This window comes from Diceros bicornis, chromosome 3, assembly GCF_020826845.1.
Source record: "Diceros bicornis minor isolate mBicDic1 chromosome 3, mDicBic1.mat.cur, whole genome shotgun sequence".
Taxonomy (NCBI): Eukaryota; Metazoa; Chordata; class Mammalia; order Perissodactyla; family Rhinocerotidae; genus Diceros; species Diceros bicornis.
The window spans coordinates 10,918,560-10,943,363 of record NC_080742.1 but is presented as its reverse complement, the minus strand read 5'-3'; the positions used below and the strand labels follow the sequence as shown (position 1 = coordinate 10,943,363).

General features: G+C 36.8%; 1 protein-coding gene across 2 annotated transcripts in view; it reads right to left on the bottom strand.

Annotated features, from left to right (window-relative positions):
• The window catches only part of COG5 (component of oligomeric golgi complex 5), a 343,112-nt gene that overhangs the window by 315,638 nt on the left and 2,670 nt on the right, over positions 1–24,804 (bottom strand). For both annotated transcript variants that reach the window (XM_058523290.1, XM_058523280.1), the window contains exons 2-5: positions 21,633–21,772; positions 18,331–18,388; positions 13,775–13,829; positions 13,602–13,671 (exon numbers count right to left, since the gene is read on the bottom strand). In XM_058523290.1, the coding sequence (XP_058379273.1) occupies positions 13,602–13,671; positions 13,775–13,829; positions 18,331–18,388; positions 21,633–21,772 (323 nt within the window). The remainder of the gene's footprint in view (positions 1–13,601; positions 13,672–13,774; positions 13,830–18,330; positions 18,389–21,632; positions 21,773–24,804) is intronic.

Here is a 24,804-nt window from a genome sequence, read left to right as displayed (position 1 = left end):
TTTTTTTAGAACAACAAAGGTAAAGTTAATAAAGGCAAGCAGAGACCATATCATGAAGAGGCTTATATGCCATATTAAAGACTTGAGACATCATTCTGTTTCTTGTTAACGAACTACTGAATAATTTTATCAGGAGTATAAAATAATCTGTTGTTTGTTTTATAAAGAAGATTAGACATTGAGTTTCCTATTTTTAATAACGGCAGACTAGGTTATTAGCTTACCAAGGAAAACAACTAAAAAGTTGTATGAAAGGTAAAAATATCTCAAAAGCATCAAAGAAATGATAGGACAAATAGGAATACCAAGCCAAAAGTGAAGCAAAAGAGAACACAGAGAGAAAAGCAGCAAATCCACTTGTAATCTGAGAACACCTGCTAATCCTGAAAAACAAGAACCTACATTTTGATAGCTTCTGAAGCAGAGTGGGGGAGGAGAGTTCAAGTGATTAAATTTAATTTAATGTTCTTGGACTGGTAGTGAATTCTGACATCACAGAGAAACAAAACAAATCCTCTCTGAAGAATTCAAATATTCTAAAAAATAACTTTTCAAATAAAATGTCCAGGGGCCGGCCCAGTGGCATAGTGGTTAAGTGCATGTGCTCCACTTCAGCAGCCCGGGGTTCACGGGTTCGGATCCCGGGCACATACCAATGCACCATTTGTCAAGCCATGCTGTGGTGGCGTCCCACATAAAGTAGAGGAAGATGGGCAGGGATGTTAGCCCAGGGCAATCTTCCTCAGCAAAAAGAGGAGGATTAGCATCAGATGTTAGCTAAGGGCTAATCTTCCTGACCAAAGAAAAAAACAAAAACAAAACCCACAGACTGGGTGGCTTAAACAAATAAAATGTCCAGCACACAGCAAAAGATAACCAGGCACTCAGGGAAACTGGACTCCATTAGACAGAACCAGCAAACACCACAAAGATAAACATACCCACAAAGACTACGACTATGTACCTACCAGAGTCAGGCAATAGAACACCTCAGAGAATATATTCAAAGAAATAAAAGTCAGGGAACAAGAAATAGGACATGTCATATAGCATTTTAGGAAAAGAGAAAGAGAACTTCTAAAAATAAAACATACAATAACCAAAATTTAGAAGATAATAATAAATAGACTAGTTTAACCACAGGCTATAAGTGACTGAAGAAAGAATTAATGAAATGCAAAACCAATCAGAAAAAACTCCAGAGAACAGCATGGAAAGATAAAAACATGTAAAATAAGGAAAAGAGGATAAACGCCTTAGATGAAAAAGAGAGCAAGTTGAGTATACCTTTAATCAGAATCTAAAGACAAAGGAGAGAGAGAATGATACATATTTGAAGAAATCACGGTTTAGAAATGATAAAAGAGATAAACTCACAGATGGAAAAAGAAAAACAAATTGCACATGAGATGAATAAAAAGAAAACACATTTTAAATCTGAAAGGAATCAAAAAGAAGAGAAAACGTGGGGCCGGCCAGGTGGTGCAGTGGTTAAGTTTGGCGTGCTCTGTTTCAGTGGCCCAGGGTTCGTGGGTTCAAATCAAACGGACATACACCATTCATCAAACCATGCTGTGGCAGTGTCCCACATACAAAATAGAGGAAGATGAGTACAGATGTTAGCTCAGGGCCAGTCTTCCTCAAGCAAAAAGCGGAAGATTGGCAACAGGTGTTAGCTCAGGGCTAATCTTCCTCTCCAAAAAAAAAAAAGAAAGAAAATCCTAAAAGAAGCTAATGGAAAACTACAGAGTACCTTCAAAAGACCAGGTCAAAATGACACATTCTCAACAACTAAGTTGGAAGCCAGAACACAATGGAGTGATATCTTCCATGTGTAGGAAGGAAGGATAGCAGGTAGGCAGGCATGTGTCTAGAACATTCCACTGTACCCAGAAAACAGATATTTTTTCTGTTTGAATGGAGAGGCTCATTGGAAAAACAAAGGAGCCAGTTTGAAAGGATTCCAACTGGTCAAATTCTGACAGTTTGAGCATCAACAGGAGTATAGTAATTAAATTAACTGGAAGAGGTTGAATCTGTGAAATACCACGAGTCCAACTGATTCTCAAAAGAGAAAACATTAATCTGCAGTAGACAAAAGATAGTTATAAGAAGATAAGCACAATTTTTCACTGATTTAATAAGCGTTAATACAGACATAATAGTATTTCATTTCTTCTGAGTTCATATTGGTTTATAAAACGTAAAGAAAAAAACTTAAGCATAGAAAAATGAACAAAAATTATGTTGAACCAAATGATTCCAGAAAAAGTAGTATTACTCAAAACAGAAAGGCCTGATTAGTTTGGTGGTTGTACATAATAACCAGAAAAATTGGGAGTCCAGTACCAACCAACACTACTCTCTAATGGTCTCATATAATAACCAGGAGGAAGAGGAGTCCACTGGTAGTCATACACAACATACAATTAAAAAGGGAGTCCAACACTGCATTCAAAATTGATTAATTAGCTGAATGTCCCAAAGAAAACAGATCTGCATCGTACAGGAGTTAGCAACCAGCAGGCCAAAACCAACCTGCCATCTACTTTTGTAAATAAAAATTTATGGAGACACAGCTAAATACTAGAACATAGTTGAATAGTTGCAACAGAGATATACAGCCCACAGAACCTAAAATATTTACTACACGGCCCCTTACAAAAAAAGTTTGATAATTCCTGTACAGATGATAACTCCTCTAGACAACTCTATTAATTATAATGGCATGTTAAGACATACATTAAGTTTTTGTTTTATTAACAAAGTCAATCTACATAACAACAAGATAAGCAACAAGATACAACTAGCCATGCAAAACTTTAAAAATATTTCTGAATACATCAAGTTTCAAAAATGCAGAATCTAGTGGCTGGGCTGGTGGGGTAGTGGTTAAGTTCATGCGCTCCGCTTTGGTGGCCCAGGGTTCACAGGTTCGGATCCCAGGAGCGGACCCACACACCACTCATCAAGCCATGCTGTGGCAGCATCCCACAAACAAAATAGAGGAAGACAGGCACAGATATTAGCTCAGGGCTAATCTTCCTCAAGCAAAAAAAAAAAAAAAGAAAAAAGAGGAAGACTGCCAACAGATGTTAGCTCAGGGTGAATTTTCCTCACCAAAAAAAAAAAATAAGTAAATAAACAAATAAAAATAAAAAATCAGGGAGACCCAAGATGGTGCCATAGGAAGACCCTGAACTCAACTCCTCATGCCAACATACCAAATCTACACCTACGTACAGAGCAAGTCCTCCTGAAGAAGAACTGAGGGCTGATTTAATAGCTTGTGCACAACAAATGACATAGAGATCACATAGAGACAAGTAGACAAAATGGAAACATGGTATCCACAGGAACCCCACCCATAATATAGCAACCTGCAGCCGGGAGAGATATCACTGAGGGGCTGCACACAGGCTTGCCTGCCATGGAGCATAGCAAAAAAACCAGCAGTTTAAAGGGCAGCTGGACTATTCAGGAAGGAAATCCATTTACTAACCCTGGAGTGTCTGCCAAATGGGCAGGAAACTGCTGGAACTCTCTCCAGGGTGGGAGGCACCAGCAAGTGGCATTTTTTGCGTTTCTCCTGCACCCTGATGGTGTGGGTGGCAGTACAGTCCAGACTACCTAGCCAGCCTCCTAAGGCCACCCCAGCGTGCCCCAGACTCCTGTCCAACACCAGCTCCAGCCATCCCCACAAGGCAACCCTGACATGGGGCACTCCAGAACCCCGCAATCTGTGCCCACTCCAGCCATCCCGCCAAGGTGGCCCAGTGCAGCCCACTCCAGGACTCCTCAGTCTGTGCATATTCCAGCTCCAGCTGTCCTGCCATATCGGCCCCTGCATGGAATGCCCCAGGACCCCCTGGCCTGCATGTGCTCCAGCTCCAGCCATCCCACCAAGGCAGCCTGGAAGCAGCATGTCCTGGGACTTCCCAGGCCCACAGATGCTCCAGCTCCAGCCAGCCTGCTAAAGTCACCCAGCACACCCTCTACACAGGGGACGTTCCTACACAAGGCCACTCCTTGAAGACCAGGAGAGGTAGCTGTTTCACCTGATTTCTAAAAGCAAACACAGAAAGTCTAACAAAATGAAGAGACAAAGGAATATGCTCCAAATGAAAGAACAGGATAAAATTCCAGAAAAAAAACTCTAATAAAATGGAGATAAGTAATTTAAAAAAGAGGCCAAATAATGGTCATAAAGACGCTCACCAAACTCGGGAGAAGAATGGGTAAATAGAGAGGGAACTTCAACAGAGAGTTAGAAAATATAAGAAAGAACCAACCAGAGCTGAAGGATACAATAATTGAAATGAAAAATACACCAGATGGAATAAACAGCAGATTAGATGACAAAGAAGAACAGATCAGCGATCTGGAAGATTGCATCTTCAAGCGCTACCAAACCAAAAACAGTGGAAATCACCCACTAGAATAGCAAAATGAAAAAAGAACTTAAAAAAATGAGGATAGTTTAAGGGATCTCTGGGACAACATCACACATACTAACATTTGCAATATAGGTGTCCCAGAAGAAGAGAGAAAAAGGGGCATAAAACTAATTTGAAGAAATAATGGCTAAAAACTTCTCTACCTTGGGAAAGAAAACAGACAACCAAGTCCAGGAAGCACAGTGAGCCCCAAATAAGATGAATCCAAAGAGATCCACACCAAGACATATTATAATTAAAATGTTAAAGATAAGAGAGACTCTCAAAGGCAGCAAAGGAAAAACAAGTCACATGCAAGGTAACCCCCATAAGACTATCAGCTAATTTTTCAACTGAAACTTTGCAGTCCAGAAGGGAGTGGCATGACATATTCAAAATGCTGAAAGGAAAAAACTTACAACCTAGAATACTCTACCCAGCAAGGTTATAATCCAGCATTGAAGGAGAGAGAACGAGTTTCCCAGACAAGCAAAACCTAAAGGAATTGATCACCACTCAACTGGCCTTAAAAGATATATTAAAGGGTCTTCAATAAGCAGAAAAGGAAAGGCCCTAACCAGAAATAAGAAAACAGAGTCACGCACCCCATAACGACATTTCGGTCAATGACAGACCACATATACAATGGCAGTACCAAAAATTTAGTACCATATAGCCTAGGTGTGTAGTAGACTGTAACATCTAGGTTTGTGTAAGCACACTCTATGATGTTCACACAACGAAGAAATTGCCTCACGACACATTTCTCAGAACATACCCTGTTGGTAAGCGACGCATTAACTGTATATGAAAGAAAAATTTCATTAGTAAAGGCAAATATGGGGCCGGCCCTGTGGCCTAGTGGTTAAGTTCGGTGCACTCTACCTCAGCGGCCCAGGTTCACAGGTTCGGAACCCAGGTGCGGACGTGCACCACTTGTCAACCATGCTATGGCAGTGACCCACAAATAAAATAGAGGAAGACTGGCACAGATGTTAGCTTAGGGCTAATCTTCCTCAAGCAAAAAAAAGAGGAATATTGGCAACAGACGTCAGCTAATCTTCCTCAGCAAAAAAAAATAAAAATAAAAAGTAAAGGCAAATATTTAGTAAAGCAATGGATCAGCCACTTAAAAAGCTAGTGTGAAGGTTAAAAGACAAAAATAGTAAAATCAACTATAACTACAATTAAGGGATACACCAAATAAAAAGATGTAAACTATGACGTCAAAAACATAAAACATGGGGAGGAGTAAAAATGTAGTGCTTTTAGGATAGGTTTCAAACTTAAGTCACTATCACTCTAATACAGACTGCTATATATACACCTATATATATATATAGGTCAATAAATATGAACCTCATGGTAACCAAAAACCAAACACCTACAATAGATACACAAAAAATAAAGAGAAAGGAACACAAATATAACACTAAAGAAAAACATCAAACCACAAGGAAAGAGATCAAAAAGAGAATAACTACAAAAACAACCAGAAAAAAACTAACAAAATGGAAATAAGTACACACCTATCAATAATTACTTTAAAAGTTTTTTTTTTTTTAATAATTTTTATTTATTTATTTTTCCCCCCAAAGCCCCAGTAGACAGTTGTATGTCATAGTTGCACATCCTTCTAGTTGCTGTATGTGGGACAAGGCCTCAGCACGGCCGGAGAAGCGGTGCGTCAGTGCGCGCCCGGGATCCGAACCCGGGCCACCAGCAGCAGAGCATGCGCACTTAACCGCTAAGCCACGGGGCCAGCCCCAATTACTTTAAATGTTAATGGACTAAATGCTCCAATCAAAAGATACAAGGTGGTTGAATGGATAAAAAAAAAAACAAGACCCATCCATATGCTCCCTACAAAAGACTCCCTTCACAACTAAAGACACATACAGAATGAAAGTGAAGAGATGGAAAAAGATATTACACGCAAATGGAAATGAAAATAAAGCTGTAGTAGCAATATGCATTATCAGACCAAATAAACTTTAAAACAAAAACTCTAAAAAAAGACAAAGAAAGGCGTTACATGATAATAAAGGAGTCAATCCAAAAAGACGATATAACATTTGTAAACGTTTATGCACCCAACACAGGAGCACCTAAATATGTAAAGCAAATATTAACAGACCTAAAGGGAGAAATAGGGAGCAACACAATAATAGGAGGGGACTTTAATACCCCACTTGCATCCATGGATAGATCATCCAAACATAAAATCAATAAGGAAACATTGGCCTTAAACAGCATATTACACAAGATGAACTTAACAGATACATACAGAACATTCCATCCAAAAACTGCAGAATACACATTCTTCTCAAGTGCACATAGAACATTCTCCAGCATAGATCACATGTTAGGCCACAAAACAAGTCTCAATAAATTTATGAAGATGGAAATCATATCAAGCATCTTTTCTGACCACAATGATATGAAACTAGAAATCAGTTACAAAAAGAAAACTGGAAAAAGCACAAACACGTGGAGTCTAAACAACCAATGGGTCCCTGAAGAAATCAAAGAGAAAATCAAAAAATACCTTGAGACAAATGAAAATGGAAATACAACTTTCCAAAATCTATGGAATGCAGCAAAAGCAGCTCTAAGAGGGAAGTTCACAGTGATAAATGTCTACCTCAAGAAACAAGAATAATCTCAAATAAACAATCTAACTCTACACCTAAAGGACCTAGAAAAAGAAGAACAAAGCTCAAAGTAGTAGCAAGAAGGAAATAATAAAATCCAAGTGGAAATAAATGAAATACAGACTAGAAAAACAATAGAAAAGATCAATGAAACTAAAGCTGATTCTTTAAAAAGATAAACAAAAACAATAAACCTTTAGCCAGACTAATCAAGAAAAAAAGAGAGAGGACCCAAATAAAATCAGAAATGAAAGCGGAGATGTCACAACTGACACCATGGAAATACAAAGGATCATAAGAGACTACTATGAACAATTATATGCCAACAAATTGGACAACCTAGAAGAAATGGGTAAATCCCATAACCTTCCAAGACTGAATCATGAAGAGACAGAAAATCTGAATAGATCAATTACAAGTAATGAAATTGACTCATTAATTTAAAAATTCCCAAAATACTCAAGTCTAGGACCAGATAACTTCATAGGTAAATTATGTGAAGATTTAAAGAAGAGTTAATACTTTTCCTTTTCAATTTATTTCAAAAAACTGAAGAAGGAACACATCCAAACTCACTTTATGAGGCCATCATTACCCTGATAGCAAAACCAGACAAAGACAACACAAAAAAAAGAAAATTACAGGCCAATATCCCTGATGAACATAGATGCAAAAGTCCCCAACAAACTATCAGAAAACAGAATTCAACAATACATTAAAAGGATCATACACCACGATCAAGTGGGATTTATTCCAGGAATGCAAGGATGGTTCAACATCCACAAATCAATCAATGTGATAGAACACATAAACAAAATGAATAAAAATCACATGACCATCTCAATAAAGACAGAAAAAGCATTTGCCAAAATTCAACCACCATTTATGATAAAAATCCTCATCAAAGCAGGTATAGACAAAACGTACTTCAACATAATAAAAGCCATGTATGACAAACCCACAGCTAACATCGTACTCAACAATGAAAACCTGACAGCTTTTCCTCTAAGATCAGGAACAAGACAGGGATGCCTACTCTCACCACTTTTATTCAACATAGTACTGAAAGTCCTAGCTACAGCAATCAGGCAAGAAAAAGAAATAAAAGGCATCCAAATTGGAAAGCAAGAAGTAAAACTGTCACTATTTACAGATGACATGACAGTATATATAGAAAACCCTAAAGACTCCATCTAAAAACTATTAGAATAAATGAATTCAGTAAAGCTGCAGGATACAAACTTAACATACAGAAATCAGTTGCATTTCTATACACTAATAACAAGCCTTCAGAAAGAGAAAATAAAAAACAATCCTACTTACAATGGCATCAAAGAGAATAAAATACCTAGGAATAAATTTAACCAGGGAGGTGAAAGACCTGTACTCTGAAAAATATAAGACACTGATGAAAAAATTGAAGTGACACAGATAAATGGAAAGATATACCACACTCATGGATTGGAAGAATTAATATTGTTAAATTCTCCATACTACCCAAAGCAATCCATAGATTCAATGTAATCCCAATCAAAATACCAATGGCACTTTTAGAACAAAGAATCCTAAAATCTGTATGGAACCGCAAAAGGCCTCAAACAGCCAAAGCAACCTTGAGAAAGAATAAAGCTGAAAGTATCACACTCCATGATTGCAGACTATACTACAAAGCTATAGTCATCAAAATAGCATGGTACTGGCACAAAAACAGACACACAGATCAACAGAATAGAATAGAGAGCCAAGAAATAAACTCACACTTATATGGTCAATTAATCTATGAGAAAAGAGGCAAGAATATACAATGGGGAAAAGACAGTCTCTTCAAAAAATGTTGTTGGGAAAACTGGACAGCTACATGCAAAAGAATAAAACTGGACCACTATCTTACACCATATACAAAAATATTCAAATGGATTGAAACTTGAATGCAAGATCTGAAACCATAAAACTCCTAGAAGAAACATAGGCAGTCAGCTCTTAGCAATATTTTTTTGGACCAGTGTCCTCAGGCAAGGGAGTCAAACTAAAAAGCTTTTGCATGGCAAAAGAAATCACCAACAAAAAGGCAACCTGTTGAATGGGAGAAGATATTTTTAAACCATACATCCAATAAAGGGTTAATAACAAAAATACATAAAGAATTTACACAACTTAATATCAAAAAAACAAACAACTCGATTAAAAAATGGCCAGGGTACTTGAATAGGCATTTTTCCAAAGAAGACATACAGATGGCCAACAAACACATGAAAAGATGCTCAACATCTCTAATCATTAGGGAAATGCAAATCAAAACCACAATGAAACAGCACCTCACATCTGTTAAAATGGCTATTATCAAAAAGACAAAAATACGGGCCGGCCCCGTGGCTTACCAGTTAAGTGCATGTGCTCCGCTACCGGCGGTCCAGGTTCAGATCCCAGGCGCGCACCAACACACCGCTTCTCTGGCCATGCTGAGGCCCCGTCCCACATACAGCAATTAGAAGGATGTGCAACTATGACATACAACTATCTACTGGGGCTTTGGGGAAGAAAAAAAGGCGGAGGATTGGCAATAGATGTTAGCTCAGAGCCGGTCTTCCTCAGCAAAAAGAGGAGGAACAGCATGGATGTTAGCTCAGGGCTGATCTCCCTCACCAAAAAAAAAAAAAAATTAAAAAAAGAAAAGAAAAGAAAAAGAAAAAATAACAAGTGTTGGTGAGGGTGTAAAGAAAAAGGAACTCTCACGTACTTTTGGTGGGAATGTAAATTGATGCAGCCACTATGGAAACCAGTATACAGGTTCCTCAAAAAATTTTAAGAACTACCATATGATCCAGCAATTCCACTTCTGGATATTTATCCAAAGAAAATGAAAACACCAATTCAAAGAGATATATGCACCCCCTCTGTTCACTGCAGCATTATTTTCAATAGCCAAGATACGAAAGCAATCTAAGTGTCCATTAATGGAAGAATGGATAAAGTATATAGATATGGTGTATATATATATACAATGGAATATTACTTAGCCATAAAACAGAATGAAATCTTGCCACTTGCGACAACACAAATGGACCTAGAGGGTAGTATGCTAAGTGAAATAAGTCAGACAGAGAAAGACAAATACTATATGATCTTGCTTATGTGTAAAATCTGAAAAAAAAAAAACAAATGAACAAACAAAACAGAAACAGCCTCACCGATACAGGAAACAAAGTGGTAGTACCAGAGGGAGGAGGGGTTGGGGGGGCAGGCAAAACAGGTGAAGGGGATTAAGAGGTACAAACTTCCAGTTATAAAATAAGTAAGTCATAAAGATGTAATGTACAGCATAGGGAATACAGTCAATAATATTGTAATGACTTTGGTGACAGATGGTAAGTAGACTTATCGTGGTGACCATTTCATAATGTATATATTGAATCACTACAATGCACACCTGAAACTAATAAGATATTATATGTCAATTATATATCAATAAAAAATAATAAAAATGAAAAGTCAAGTCATAGACTGGGAGAAAATATTATATATTAGATAAAGTACTCATATCATAATATATAAAAAAACTCCTATGACTCAACAATAAGATAAATAACCCAATTTTAAAATGCCTATAAAATATGAATAGAGTGAACAGATTGAAGTAGATATAGTAATGACTAATAAGCACATGAAAAGACGCTCAATATCATTAGTCACTTGAGAAATGTAAACTAAAGCCATAACAAGATATACCACTGCACACCTACTAGAGTGGTCATAAGCAGAAAGAGACAATAACAAGTGTTGGTGAGGATGTGTAGACACTGGAACCCTCATACATTGCTGGCTGAAGGTAAAATGGTATAGACATTTTGGGAAAAAATACAGTAGTTCCTTAAAAAATTAAACAAACTTACCATAAAACTCAGCAATTCCAATTTTAGAAATCTGCCTAAGAGAAATGAAAGCATGGGTCCACACAAACACATGTACGCAAATGTTCATAGTAACATTATTCACAAAAGCCAGTAACTGGAAACAATCCAAATGTCCATCAATTGGTGAATGGATAAACAAAATGTGGTACATGCATAAAATAGAACAGTATTCAACAATAAAAAAAGAATGAATTACTGATGACGTTCTACAACATCGACGAACCTCAAAGGCATTATGCAAAGTGAAAGATGCCAGGCACAAAAGACTCTATTTTGTATGATTCCATTGATAATGAAATGACCAGAAAAGGCAAATCTATAGAGACAGAAAACAGATTAGTGGTTGCCCTCCAGGCCTGGAGGGGGGAACAGGGATTGACGGCTAGAATGGACTGAATGTTTAAAATTCATATGTTGAAATCCTAATCCCTAATGTGATGGTATTAGAAGGTAGGTCTTTAGGGAGGTAATGAGGTCACAAGAGTGAAGCCCTCATGAACGGGATTAGTGCCTTTATAAAAGGGACCCCAGAGAGCTCTCTCTACCCTGTCCGCCATGTGAGGATACAACAAGAAAAGGACTATCTGCAACCCAGAAGAGGGCCCTCACCAGGACGCGACCATGCTGGCACCCTGATTCAGACTTCCAGCATCCACAACTGTGAGAAATAATTTTTGTAGTTTATAAGCCACCCAGTCTATGGTATTCTGTTATAGCAGCCCAAATGGAATAAGACACTGGCAAACAGACATGAAGGATTTTTTGGTAGTGACAGAAATGTTCTAAAACTGGCACACTCTATAAATTAGCAAAGACATTAAAACAGTTATTTTAGTAGTGTTCCATATGTTCAAAAAGTTAGGCAGATAAAAAGAAGTACAGAAAAGACCCAAATCAAACTTCTAAAGATGAAAATAAAAATGTCTGAAATGAAAAATACACTGAATGAGATCAGGGCTTGATTAGACAGTAGAGAAGAAATGATCAGTGAACTTGAAGACAAAGCAATAGAAATTATCCAAAATGAAACACACAAGGGAAAAGAAGACTGTGGGGAAAAAAATGAACAGAGCATCCAGTGATCTATAGGTCACCCTGAGATGCCTAACATATTTGTAATTGTAGTCCTCAAAGGAGAGGTAACTGTAGTCCTCAAAGGAGAGGAAAGGGGAGGGACAGAAAAAAATATTTGGAGAAATAATGGCCACAAATTTTCCATTTATGATGAAAATTTTAAACCCACAGATCCAAAAAGCTGAATGAACTGTAAGCAAAAACAAACACACATACAGACACTATGCCAAGGCACATCATAATCTAATTGCTCAAAATTCAGTGATAAAGTAAAAATCTTAAAAACAGGGTGAGAAAAAAACATTATGTACAGAGAAACAAAGATAAAGATAACAGATATCTCATAGTAAACAATGCAAATGAGAAGACAGTCAAGCAGTATCTTTAAGGTACTAAAAGAAACAAACCATTCAACCTAGAATTCTATGTCCAGTAAAAGTATTTTTCAAAATCAAAGATGAAATAAAGACTTTTTCAGATATATAAAAGCTGAAAGAATTCATCAATAGCAGATCCACACTACAAGAAATATGGATCTAATTAAAGGAAAGAAGAGCATGGTAATTGCATAGATAAATATATAAGATTTTCTTTTCAAATCTCTTTAAACAAAAACCATAAGATATTGTGGGCTTTATAACATACGTAAAAGTAAAATGTATAAAAGCAGGAAATGAAAGTATACTACTCTAAGGTTCTTACACTATATGTGAAGTGGTATAGTATCACTAAAAGGTACATTGAGAAGTTAAAATGTATACTATACCTCCTAGAGCAACCAATAAAATAAGAAAACAAGAGTTATAGCTAATAAGCCAACAAAGGAAGTAAAGGGAATCATAAAAATATTCGATTAACCCAAAACAAAGGCAGAAAAGGGGTAAAAAAGGAACAAAGAACAAACAGGACAAATAGAAAACAGATAAGATGATAGACTGAAACCTAAATCATATCAATATTACATTAAATATCAATAATCAGGGCCAGCCCCGTGGCTTAGAGGGGGAAAAAGCTGTATGTATAAAATTATCCACAGCAGTAGTACCTACAATTGTGAAAAGTCTGAAACAATCTACATATCTAACTATAGGCAAATAGTTCTTGAATAATCTTGGAAACTATGTGGAAAATAATAAAAAATGTTCTGTGTATCTCTCTCATAAAGCTAGAAAATCACTACATTTTAGTCAAAAACTAAATTTCCTGAATAATGGACACGCACTGCTATTAGAACAAGTTATAGGTTTAGGTTCTTCACATTTGATCATAGCATAACTGTAAGAAGTCAACAAATGTTAGCTCTCTTCCTATTACTAGAAGAAATAATTTTGAATTCTAAAAAGTTAGTGAATGATCATACACTGCAATAATAAGAGTGAAAATAATTCAGTTGAATAGTAGTTTAGATTTGTATTTTTTTAACTGGATATCTTATTTTAAAGCTATTTAATATTTTTCCCCTTTTCTCTCAAATTCCCTTATTTCCTCAGAATTTATTTCTTGAAATTTGTCCACTTAAAACCTACCTGAAGTCTTGCTAGTTGTGCAGTACGGGCTACTATTTTATTGTATGGCTCAACAATTTTTGCTTTCATCCTAAAGGAAAAAATAAAGAGAGGAGTGACAATAAAATCACCTTCAAAATATAAATGGATAAAAATCTTTCAATTCCACTTATTTACAAAATGAACAACAGTACCTATCAACAGCTCCCTGTAAAGCCCCAATCCTTGTCTGCATCATCTGAAGAACACCTAGGAAAACATAACAGTTTCATTACTTTACAAATTTACAAAGGCTCAAATTGGGTAAAAAATTGAATTAAAAGAAAAAATATATATACACACATAGAGAAAAACTTCAATTTTTTCTGCCAACATGATAATCTAAGCAACCAATATCTTTTACCTGCATGATTGTAAAAACCTCTAACTAGTCTCCCCCTCCAATCCTTGCTCCACTAAAGAAATCTGACAAGGAATGGGGACTGACTGCCTAACGGGTATAGGGTTTCCATTTGGGGTGATGAAAAAGTTCTGGAACTAGATAGTGATCGTTGCACGACATTATAAATCTAATTAATGCCACTGAATTATATGGTTAAAATGGTAAATTTCGTGTTAATGTGTATCATACTACAATTACAAAAAAAAAGAAGCCTGACTGATCTTTAAAAGTGCAGAAGTGCAAATTGTATCATAACATTCCTCTACCACAACCCTTCCAGTCTCTCCTTTGCTCCTATGTTAAAACCATGTTCAAGTCCACAGCTTGGTCTACAAGGCCCTGCACAACCTGGAAATGGTGTACTCCTGGCTGGTATACTCTTCCGACCTCAACCCCAACCCCACCCCTAGGCTCCTACTGGATTAACTCCTACTATTAGTTCAAGCCTTGGCTTAACAGAAACAATTACTAACAGATCTTCTACCTAATTTATATTCTCTTGTTATTTTCTTCTACAGCATACATTTCCTTCCTGGTACTAATTACATTAGGTAATTATATATCCACCTGTATATCTGTTTAATGTTTTACTTTCTCACTAGACTATAAATTCCTAGAGGTTAGTGATAGTACCTTTTTCATTTACTACTGTATGAGCAGAGCCTAACTCAGACTACTTCGATGGCAAGTAGTCAATAAGTATTTGTTGAATTAATTAATCATATATGAGATAAATAATAAACATAGACAGCAAGTACATTATTGCCTTTACTATCTATGTAAACAATATGATGAAGAACTTTTTAAAAAATTGTAAAAATATTTTCAGGAAGATACATCTTCAATTTTACTACTTTATGCCTAAAAATAGGCTTTCCAATATTACAGATTTCATTATTTTGAACTCTATTCTTTAAAACTCAGTTTCTCTTTTCAACTAGCATAGCGGTAGTTTTGAAACATAGTATTCTAAATAAATTTAAGTATAGAATGTTGCCATATATTAGATGAATATTAGAATAAACATTCCTATCAGCACACAAATATGCTATACTATGGCTCAGTCCAATAGAATTCTCTCTGGACCTGAGGATTCCCATTTTTCTGCTGGTTTTATGGTTCATTGACCTTAAACCTCCAAGAATAAACTGCCCTTACTTGTTTTATCATCACTTCCTTACATCTTATTTTCTCCACAATCCACTCTCAACAGACTTTCATACATAGTCCACCAAAACAGATCTTACCAAGATCACCAGAAATCTCCAAGGTGCCAAATCCTATTATCAGTTTTGTCTTTATCTTGTTCAAACTCTCTGAAATTCATGACATAGTTAAACCACTCGCTCCATAAAACATTTTTCTCTAGGCTTCTAAGTCATCACACTCCTGGGGTTTCCTCCCATCTCACTAGTTGCTCCTACTCCTCCTTTGTTAGATCTCTACATGCTGGAGTACTCCAAGATTGATCCTCAGCCATCTTCTCTGCTCCATCTACAATCCCTCTTAATATTTAAAATATTGGGATTGAATGAAATCCCTATCTGTTCATTAAAATACTGATTATATACACAGATACATCCACTTATACACATATGTACATACATCTACATAGAAAGATTTTCTTTATATCTGCCTGTCTATGTACATACACACACACACACACAAATCTCTAGCCCTGAACTTTCTTATGTCAAATTTAAGACAACCAAGATAACTTCTGCCCCATCAAAATCATAATTCTCCCCATTCTAACCCATCTCAGTTACTCATACCATCATCTATCCAATATTTCAGACTAAAATCTTAGGAATCACTCTTGGTGACTTTTTTCCCCTCAGTCCTTTCATCTCCCATCAACAAATCCTATGAGCTCTGCCCCCATTTTATCCCATCCACCTCTCTCTTCTCTTTACATCGACCACTCTAATCCAAGTCACCGTCAACTTCTACTATACTAATAGCTTCTAAATTGGTACCCCTGATGCTACTCTTGTCTTCTTATAGAGCCAGCCACCAGAGAAAACTTTTTAGAGCATTAATCTTATCACACAGTACTCCTAATTAAAACCCTGCTATGGTTTACCACTGCATTTAGAATGAAAATCAAAATTCCTCTCCAAGAACCTCATCTATAATTCTCTCCCTCATTCACTACACTCCAGTCATACTGCCCTTCTTTCTGTCCCTCAAACATGCCAAGCTAATTCCTGCCTTCCCATTTATTGGTCCCTCAGCTTACGACACTTTTCTCCCAAGATCTTCATGTGGCAGTTCTTTCTCATCATTCAGATCTCAGGTCAAATGTCATCTTCACAAAGCCCTCCCCTGACCATTCTAGCTAATAAGAGACTCCCCCTCCTACTCCCCATTTCTTTGTCAGACTTACAAATATCTGAAGTTTCCTATTTGTATGTTTTTTTTTGTCTACTTCCCCACCTAGAATGTAAGTTCCACAAGAACAGTGACTTTGTCTATTGTTCACAGGTGTCTAACAAGTTCTCAATTACCATTTGATTGAGTGAACAAATAAGAGATATTTCTATATAAGAGATATATTCTATCTCTTTTTAATAGAATAGGCTTAATTAAATATACCACCAAATCCTATGAGGACAAAGACTCCGTCTATTGTTACAGCTGCCTGGAACCTAGCAAATTCTCAATTAATATTTAAATGAATAAATGAACAAAAAATGAATAGGGGACAACTTGTAATAAAATAGACAATAAATATATCTCCAAACTACTTATATGGCAAAACTTTAAATATATAGGAAAAAAAGCAGATGAATTAGAAGTTGGGATAATATTTGTTTTCAAATACATACCACACTTACTTTCCAGCATCTCAAAATAACATTCTAATAGTGCTTTGAAATACACATCATGCTAAAATGAATACTAATTCACACTTTGACTTTTTATGTTCAAATAATCTGGAAAAGGTTCTTAGATTATAATAGGAATTCAGAGAAGCCAGCGTTTGTATTCTATACAGCCATCCAATGGATAATCATTGTAACTCAGTCTAACAGTATACTTTAAATGTTGTAATCATTGAAAAGCATTCTGGGGAAAGCAAACACATTATAGAACTAAACACATATAAGAAAACCACAGTGGGAAGGATTTCTCTTGTGATGATTCTTCTACACCCGTATACACTCAGAATCAATGTACTACCATGCTATCCTTCTGGATTTTTACAAATGAAAAAATCAGTTATCATTTGTTTAAAAAAATTACCATTGAAACAGAATATTATTTACTTTCTTCCAGAAACATACAAAAATATTATGAGATAAAAAAAATAATTAATTCTCAATAGTAAGTAAGCTAGTACTTAAAGCCTCTTAATTTTCCCAAAAACATAGCCTGAAATCGATCCTCAATATTCAAATAACAAACTATTATTTCCGAAAATACTAAGTTCTTCATCAAGATGTCTTATAAATAGTGTACATGCTGAGAATGATACCTTTGAGCACATAAATACTGAGGGAAGCATTAAAGAATATTGCATCACAGAAGGCAAAATCCTTGCTCCTTAAGAATTTGATCAACACAGGGAAAAATCACATAGCTTTCTTTTGATGTGCAGTGATTAATAACAGTAATCATAATCCAAATGATAATGTAAAATACGATATAAACATTTCACATTTATGAGATGTAGTTCATTTCAATCGAGAGAGAAAAAATTCATAAAAGATTTAAGCAAACAAAAAGAGGATTAATTAAAAATAAAAATTCAATGTATTTTTATTCTACTATATTTTCATTGAAAAGAGTTCCTAACAAAGTCAAAAATAGGAAAAGAATTCAAGCCTACTTCCACGACTACCCACTCCAGTGGTGTTGATGTTTTGTTGTTTGAATTAATGTTACAGAAGCACTAAATACATGCCAGGAATTGTTCTAAGTGTTTTGCTAACTCATTTAATCCCCAGAATAACACCATGTTAGTACATATGAATACTCCTCCTTTATAGATAAAGCTGAGGCACAGAAAGGTTAAGTAACTTGTCCAAAGTGGCACATTTAGTAAGCGGCAAGGCAAAAAACTAACCCAGATGGTTCAGCTCACGGGCCAGCAAAGTTTTACTAAGGTTTTGTTGGAACATAGCCACACACATTCATTTATATATTATCTGCCTGCTTTCACTCTGCAATGGCCAAGTTTAGTAGTTGCAACAGAGACAGTATGCCTGCAAAGTCTAAAATATTTACTATATGACCCTTAACATAAAAGGTTTGCTGATCTCTGGTCTAGCGCTATATAATCTGTAGTAGTTAATGATGTACCTTCCAAAGACTCAATCCCAGTTGCTTGCGCCAGTAAATCTTCATGTCTTGCAACGACCTGAAAATCATGAATGAATAATCAGCATTTGCTCTAAGTACTAGGTATTTTTCTCTGTAACCGCAATGGAGAATTGAAGTTCTCTCTCCTCATGGAAAGGGGGAAAATACTAACACGAAAGAAAAAAATACAGATTATAAAGGTGTGTTTGAGATGAGTTGTTAGCAGGAACACAAACACGCTTATAGTTTGACATGGAGCCAAAGAAGACACAGTCTTTTCACTAGCCCCTTGCTCTCCTAAGGGGATGTGCAGGTGGAGTTGTGCCAAAATTGAAAAACAAAAAACAGCTAACTCTTGCCAAGCTATTATATGCTTTCCCTGTAAAGAATGTTTTCAAACATCATGTTCTCTTAGTCCTTGAACTTAATTCAGCATCATCAAGACCATATTCTAATCTGGAAAGATAAAGCAGAGTCAGTGCCCACCTATCCCTGAACATCTCTCTGCTTCCAGTTTCCAAGTGTCACAGCAAATCCTCTTCTCTTCCGAAGACTGACATTTCTATGAAAATTAGGGCAGTGTGAATCGTCATATCAAAAAACCAAAAAGGGGGCCGGCCCGGTGGCGCAAGCAGTTGAGTGCGCGCGCTCTGCTGCGGCGGCCTGGGGTTTGCCAGTTTGGATCCCAGGTGTGCACTGACGCACTGCTTGTCAAGCCATGCTGTGGCGGCGTCCCATATAAAGTAGAGGAAGATGGGCACAGATGTTAGCTCAGGGCCAAGCTTCCTCAGGAAAAAAAAACAAACAAACACCAAAAGGCTAAGAGTTAAAGGCCACATGCAAGAGATTCCTAGAAACATCAAGAAATCATGCAAATCTTTAAAATAATACAAGAATCCTTATCATTTTGTACCTTTTATTTCAATGAATAAGAAGTTTCATGTCTAGTCTGTAAACTGAAGCTCCTAATTAGCAAGGATTCATTCACTGGAACCACTACATCCTCCAATTTGTCCTGTTTTAGATATCACTATCATGCTATCAAGTCTCTTTCTATCATATCCATCTAAAATAAGCGTTACTTTTGGTCTCCTGTGTCTCTTATTCTGAAGACTGCCAGAAGACATCTGAATTTTCTTCAGTCCATTGATATGGTCATCAATGTGTCCATCCTAACAGGACTAATTTTCTTTCAATTTTCTATTCATCTTTGTCCCTTGTGACAAATACTTTGGAAAGGTTGAAAAGCCTAAAACTACACTTTCATAGACTGCCCTGCAGCCAAATGGATGAATTTCTAAGAGATTTAAGAGACAAGAGAGAGAAAAGCTATCTTCCTGTTACTGTTTCAGCTAGTAAGCAAGGTCCTGAGACCTGAGGATTTAGAGATAGTTGAGAAAGTCATAATGATCATTCCCGAGTTTAGTTACCAGGTACCTAGAAGCAGGATTTTAGCAGTGACATGGGAAGTAACAGCAGGAGCCTCCGGGCCTCTGTATTGCATCTATGGTAGATCCTTCAACTGGCTGTCCAACCAACGATTTCATAAGCATCCAACTCTCTGTATTAAGTATTTTCCTGCTTTAAATACCTAGAGTGGTTTCTGTTTCCTGTACTAAGCCCTGACTAATACATACCTCAGTACATCTTCTGTAATTTTAATCATCTCAATGATATTTTAAATTATTTTTATTATATTTTATTTATGGGTTTGGTCAGTATTATTCCAATTTTGCTTCTGCAGAAAAACAATTAAAACAGATTCAGATCTCATACTAAGACTCAGAGACTTCCTCTACCTCACATCCAAAGCTACTATAAGTGTAACTTGCCCCCTCTAAGAAATGTTAAATAAATTTTAAGTTTTTATTGATTCCTGCAGAGAAGATACTGCATGCGAGAAATAAGGAAGATACCAACCATAAAAGGAGCAGAAAGAATTTCAGGTGACTCTTGCAAAAAGCCACTCCAAGAACCCTAGGCAGAGATAAGTGCATGCTCCCTTGCTCCCATAAACAAACACTTTGTACTATTCTATTTAAAACAGGCATCACTTGCCTGTCATCATTTCTGTCTATATCTGCCACTGGTTTGTGAGTCCTTGTAGAGGCATGAAATGTGTTCATTTTTCTATCCCCACAGCCTAAGGCAAAGCCTGACAATTAAAAGTATTTTATAAATATCTGTCAATAAATATTGAGCTTTAATTATATAATCAGAATTTTAGAGTTACAGTGACCTTAGAAGTCATCCCAGTCCTAACTAAGCTGCTCTTTTAATTGATAAAGAAAGACACAAAAAATGTAAGTGAATATGTCTCATGTTATACCAGATCTAGGTTTCCTGGTAAACAGTCCATTTATTCACACATTTGATCACTCATTCAAATATTTATTAAACACCTACTCAGACAAAAGGTAATACTAGGAAGTAAACCATAAAACCACTCTATAAAAATTATAAAATTGTAGAAGAGGAAGCAACCTTCAAGATTTTCTACTACAATCTCCTCTTCCCCTTTATTCATTCCAACCCATTTGATTTTTTTTTAAAGCAAGACTCAAAGACATTAAGTAATACAAAAGGTAATAGCACAGCTGAGATGAAGACCCATCTCCTAACTCCCCATATTGCATTCTATCATCACAAATTTATCAACTTTCTCAAATTTCAGCAAATGTTAAACTTTGTGCTCTTAAAGTGTGAACCGCCAATGCGAACATCCCAATTTTTCTTATTCACACTGTTCTACTTTCAAAATTCCATTTTCTATTACCTTTATCAAAGACATCCTATTTTTTGCCCACCTATACTCACTGCACATCAGTTAAGGTTGTGAAAACAAAGTATGAACAAAAGGTTTGGAGAGAGAGGTATATTAGTTTTTCAACTAACAAAAAGTAGTTTATAGGGCCGGCCCCGTGGCTTAGAGGTTAAGTGCGCGCTCTCCACTGCTGGCAGCCCGGGTTCGGATCCCGGGCGTGCGCTGACGCACGGCTTTTCAGGCCATGCTGAGGCCCTGTCCCACATACAGCAACTGGAAGGATGTGCAACTATGACTTACAACTATCTACTGGGGCTTTGGTGGAAATAAATAAATAAATAAACAAATTGTTAAAAAAAAAAAAAAAGTAGTTTATAGAAAACTTTTCAAAAACATACTTTGAAAAATAAGCCACACTGGTAAGTTATACATTTGTTCATGTAAATATGCACTTAGATTAAATAATAAAAGAATTATAAAAATAATAAATTATCACTTTAGGCTGAATAATTTGTATGATCCAGAAGACTGGAATTACCTGTAGGTGTAGTTCTTTATCCAACTGACTGATTCCTTGGGCAAGTTTTGCTAGTTGTTCAGCAATTACAGCTTGATGAATAGACTGGGAAGTATAAGTCTTTACATCAAAGTCTTCATTTAAAAAAGCACTATAACACTCTGGGGAAAAAATAAAGAGAAATCTTTAATTATTAATTACACGGCACTAAACAACAGACATTAAACAACAGAACAATTACAATCATAGTTAACTTATTTTGAGGCCTTTCGATACGTCAGGATCTGCCGTAAATGAGAAAGAAGAGAAGGAGGCAACAGCAGAAGAGTGGTGATATTCACTGAGCGCTTACTACATGCCAGGCACTGATCTAAGCACTCTACACATATTAACTCATTCAATCCTCACACAACCCTGTTGGCACTATCATGTTCCCCATTTCACAGATGAAGAGACAGGCACCAACACGGCATGCAACTTCTCCAACCTCACCGTCTGAGATTTAAACCCAGGCTGTCTAGCTGCAGAGCCCACACTCTGAACCACCATGCTACACTGCTAAAAGCTAACTTTTATCAGTGAGTCAAAAGGAAATTGAGTGCAAGATTAAAAATGAACTACTCACCATAGCCTTTCACGCAAGAAAACAACGTCACTGACAATGACAACAGGAAAATTGACTATATTTGATATTTATGGTCTCTGATAACTCCAGATCAATGTACCAATACTGTTATAATCAAGTGGATCTTTTTTTTTAAATAGAAATAGGCAAATACAAACTTATAGGTATTACTAAAATTTAGGATTTATGGGTAAAATAAGTAAATGGAAAAAGAAACTGTTCAAAATATACCTTCAATAGACATAAAAAAGTGATGCTAGATGTTAAGAAGGTATCTTTCTTCTTAACCCACCCACAAATCAGTGGGTGAAAGAAAAATGGAGAGAATTATGCGTTAAAAATACATACGCAGAAGTGAACTAAATGTAGGTATACACCACTATCTCTTAGCACTATGGTAGATATGAGTAAGACTGCCCTGACAGAGACTAGGAAACTAACGAGCAAAATCGAGTACTTAGGAGAAAGCCGCAATTGTCTATATCCACTATAGTGTATCCTCCACGAGGGCAAGGTCTTTTTTTTTGTTTGCTGCCACATTCCCAGGCCTGAACAATGCCTGACACGTGTCAGGTGCATAACATTGATTAACTGAATTAATTAACTGATTAACTGAATTAATTAATCTATATATCAGCTGGAAGTATCATTCTGCTAAAAGCAAAGACTCATTCTTGACTACTTTCAAAGCATAGTGGATGAAAGAAGGAAACTGCTCCTATGGCCTGAGAACCACATTTCCTTCCAGTTTGCCAAGTAGTTCTCAGAATTAAGGATCCTGCCAAGCAGACAAGCGGAGAAGGCCATTCCAAGAATGGGGAAGGTTTAGAGGCAGCAAATGCCATGGCATATTTTGAGAAATCAGGGGAATACAGACTTCAGAATGTCTAGATCACAGAGTCTGTGTGTTGAGGAGAAAGTGTAAAGAATGATAGGAGTTGAGGTTCCAAAGGAAGGTTGGGGGGCAGTTTGAAAATCGGCTGGTAAGACATCCAAAATGTTCAGACTATATCCCACTTAAGGTTTTAAAGCCAAAAAAGAGCACTGTCAGCTTTATGTTTTAGAACAGTTTCTGGCAACAGTATAGAGGATGACTGATAAGGGATTAGTCACACAGTGGTGTGCTGGTGCTGGCTTATACTCGCTCCTGAGAGCCAACTGTAAAACACTCAGGAATTGTGTGAGCCAGTTGACATCACATGTAGGTATCTTAAAATTGACCATGGTGAGAGTATTTATACCATGAAAACTGGCATACACTACAAAATCAGGGGTTTCCTATTTTCCTAGAAAGCTGGTTTACTAGCACACTCATGGAATTGAGCTGCAGAGGCCAGTAAGGTGCTATGTTAAAGCCCAAGTGACATGATGAAGCCTAAGACAGTGGCATTAAGAATGTCAAGGAAGTGACAAATTTGACAAATACACAGACATTATAATGTGTAGGACATAGAGACAAGCTGAAAATGAGTGATTAGGTAGAACAAGAAGGATGATTCCCAAGTTTCTTGATTGATTAACTGACATAGGGAATTCAGCTTTGCATTAAGCTAGATCACTAGGCATCTTTGTATAAAGATGAACATGAATACTCCCCTGCCTCCATGGAACTCATAATCTACATGAGGAATAAATACACATCTAACTAACCACATACAATAATGGTAACAGAGAATACCAGAGGAAAAGGTTAAGGAAGAGGGGTAAAAAAAGAAAAAGAGGGCTGGCCCCGTGGCTTAGCGGTTGAGTGCGCGCGCTCCACTGCTGGCGGCCCGGGTTCAATCCCGGGCGCGCACCGACGCACCGTTTCTCTGGCCATGCTGAAGCCGCATCCCACATACAGCAACTAGAAGGATGTACAGCTATGACATACAACTATCTACTCGGGCTTTGGGGGGAAAAATAAATAAATAAATAAAATTATTGGAAAAAAAAAAAAGAAAGAAAAATACTGTTTAAAAAAAGAAAAAGAATTCATTCCATTTTTTCATATGTAGAACCTGTACTATTTGTTCATATGTAGGTTTTTATATATAGAACTATAGTGCTTGTTTATTGTCAAGATAGAAATGTCCAGTAGACAGCAGTTCTACAGCTCATAAGAAAGATAAGGACCATATATGTGTATATTTGTGTGTTTAGATATTAATTTTGAAACCATGAAAAAAAGACCAGATGATTTAGGGAGAAATTTTAGAATTCACAAAAAGAGGGAAATGGGGAAGAAAGAGTTCAGAAGCCAGGAAAACACCAAAAATTTGGGTGTAGACAGAGGAAATGAAAGCAATCAAAAAGACTAAGGAGGGGCCGGCCCGGTGGCACAAGCGGTTAAGTGCGCGCGCTCCGCTGCGGCGGCCCGGGGTTTGCTGGTTCGGATCCCGGGCGCGCACCGACGCACTGCTTGGCAAGCCATGCTGTGGCGGCGTCCCATATAAAGTGGAGGAAGATGGGCACAGATGTTAGCCCAGGGCCGTCTTCCTCAGCAAAAAAAGAGGAGGATTGGCGGATGTTAGCACAGGGCTGATCTCCTCATTAAAAAAAAAAAAAAAAAAAGACTAAGGAGTGTTC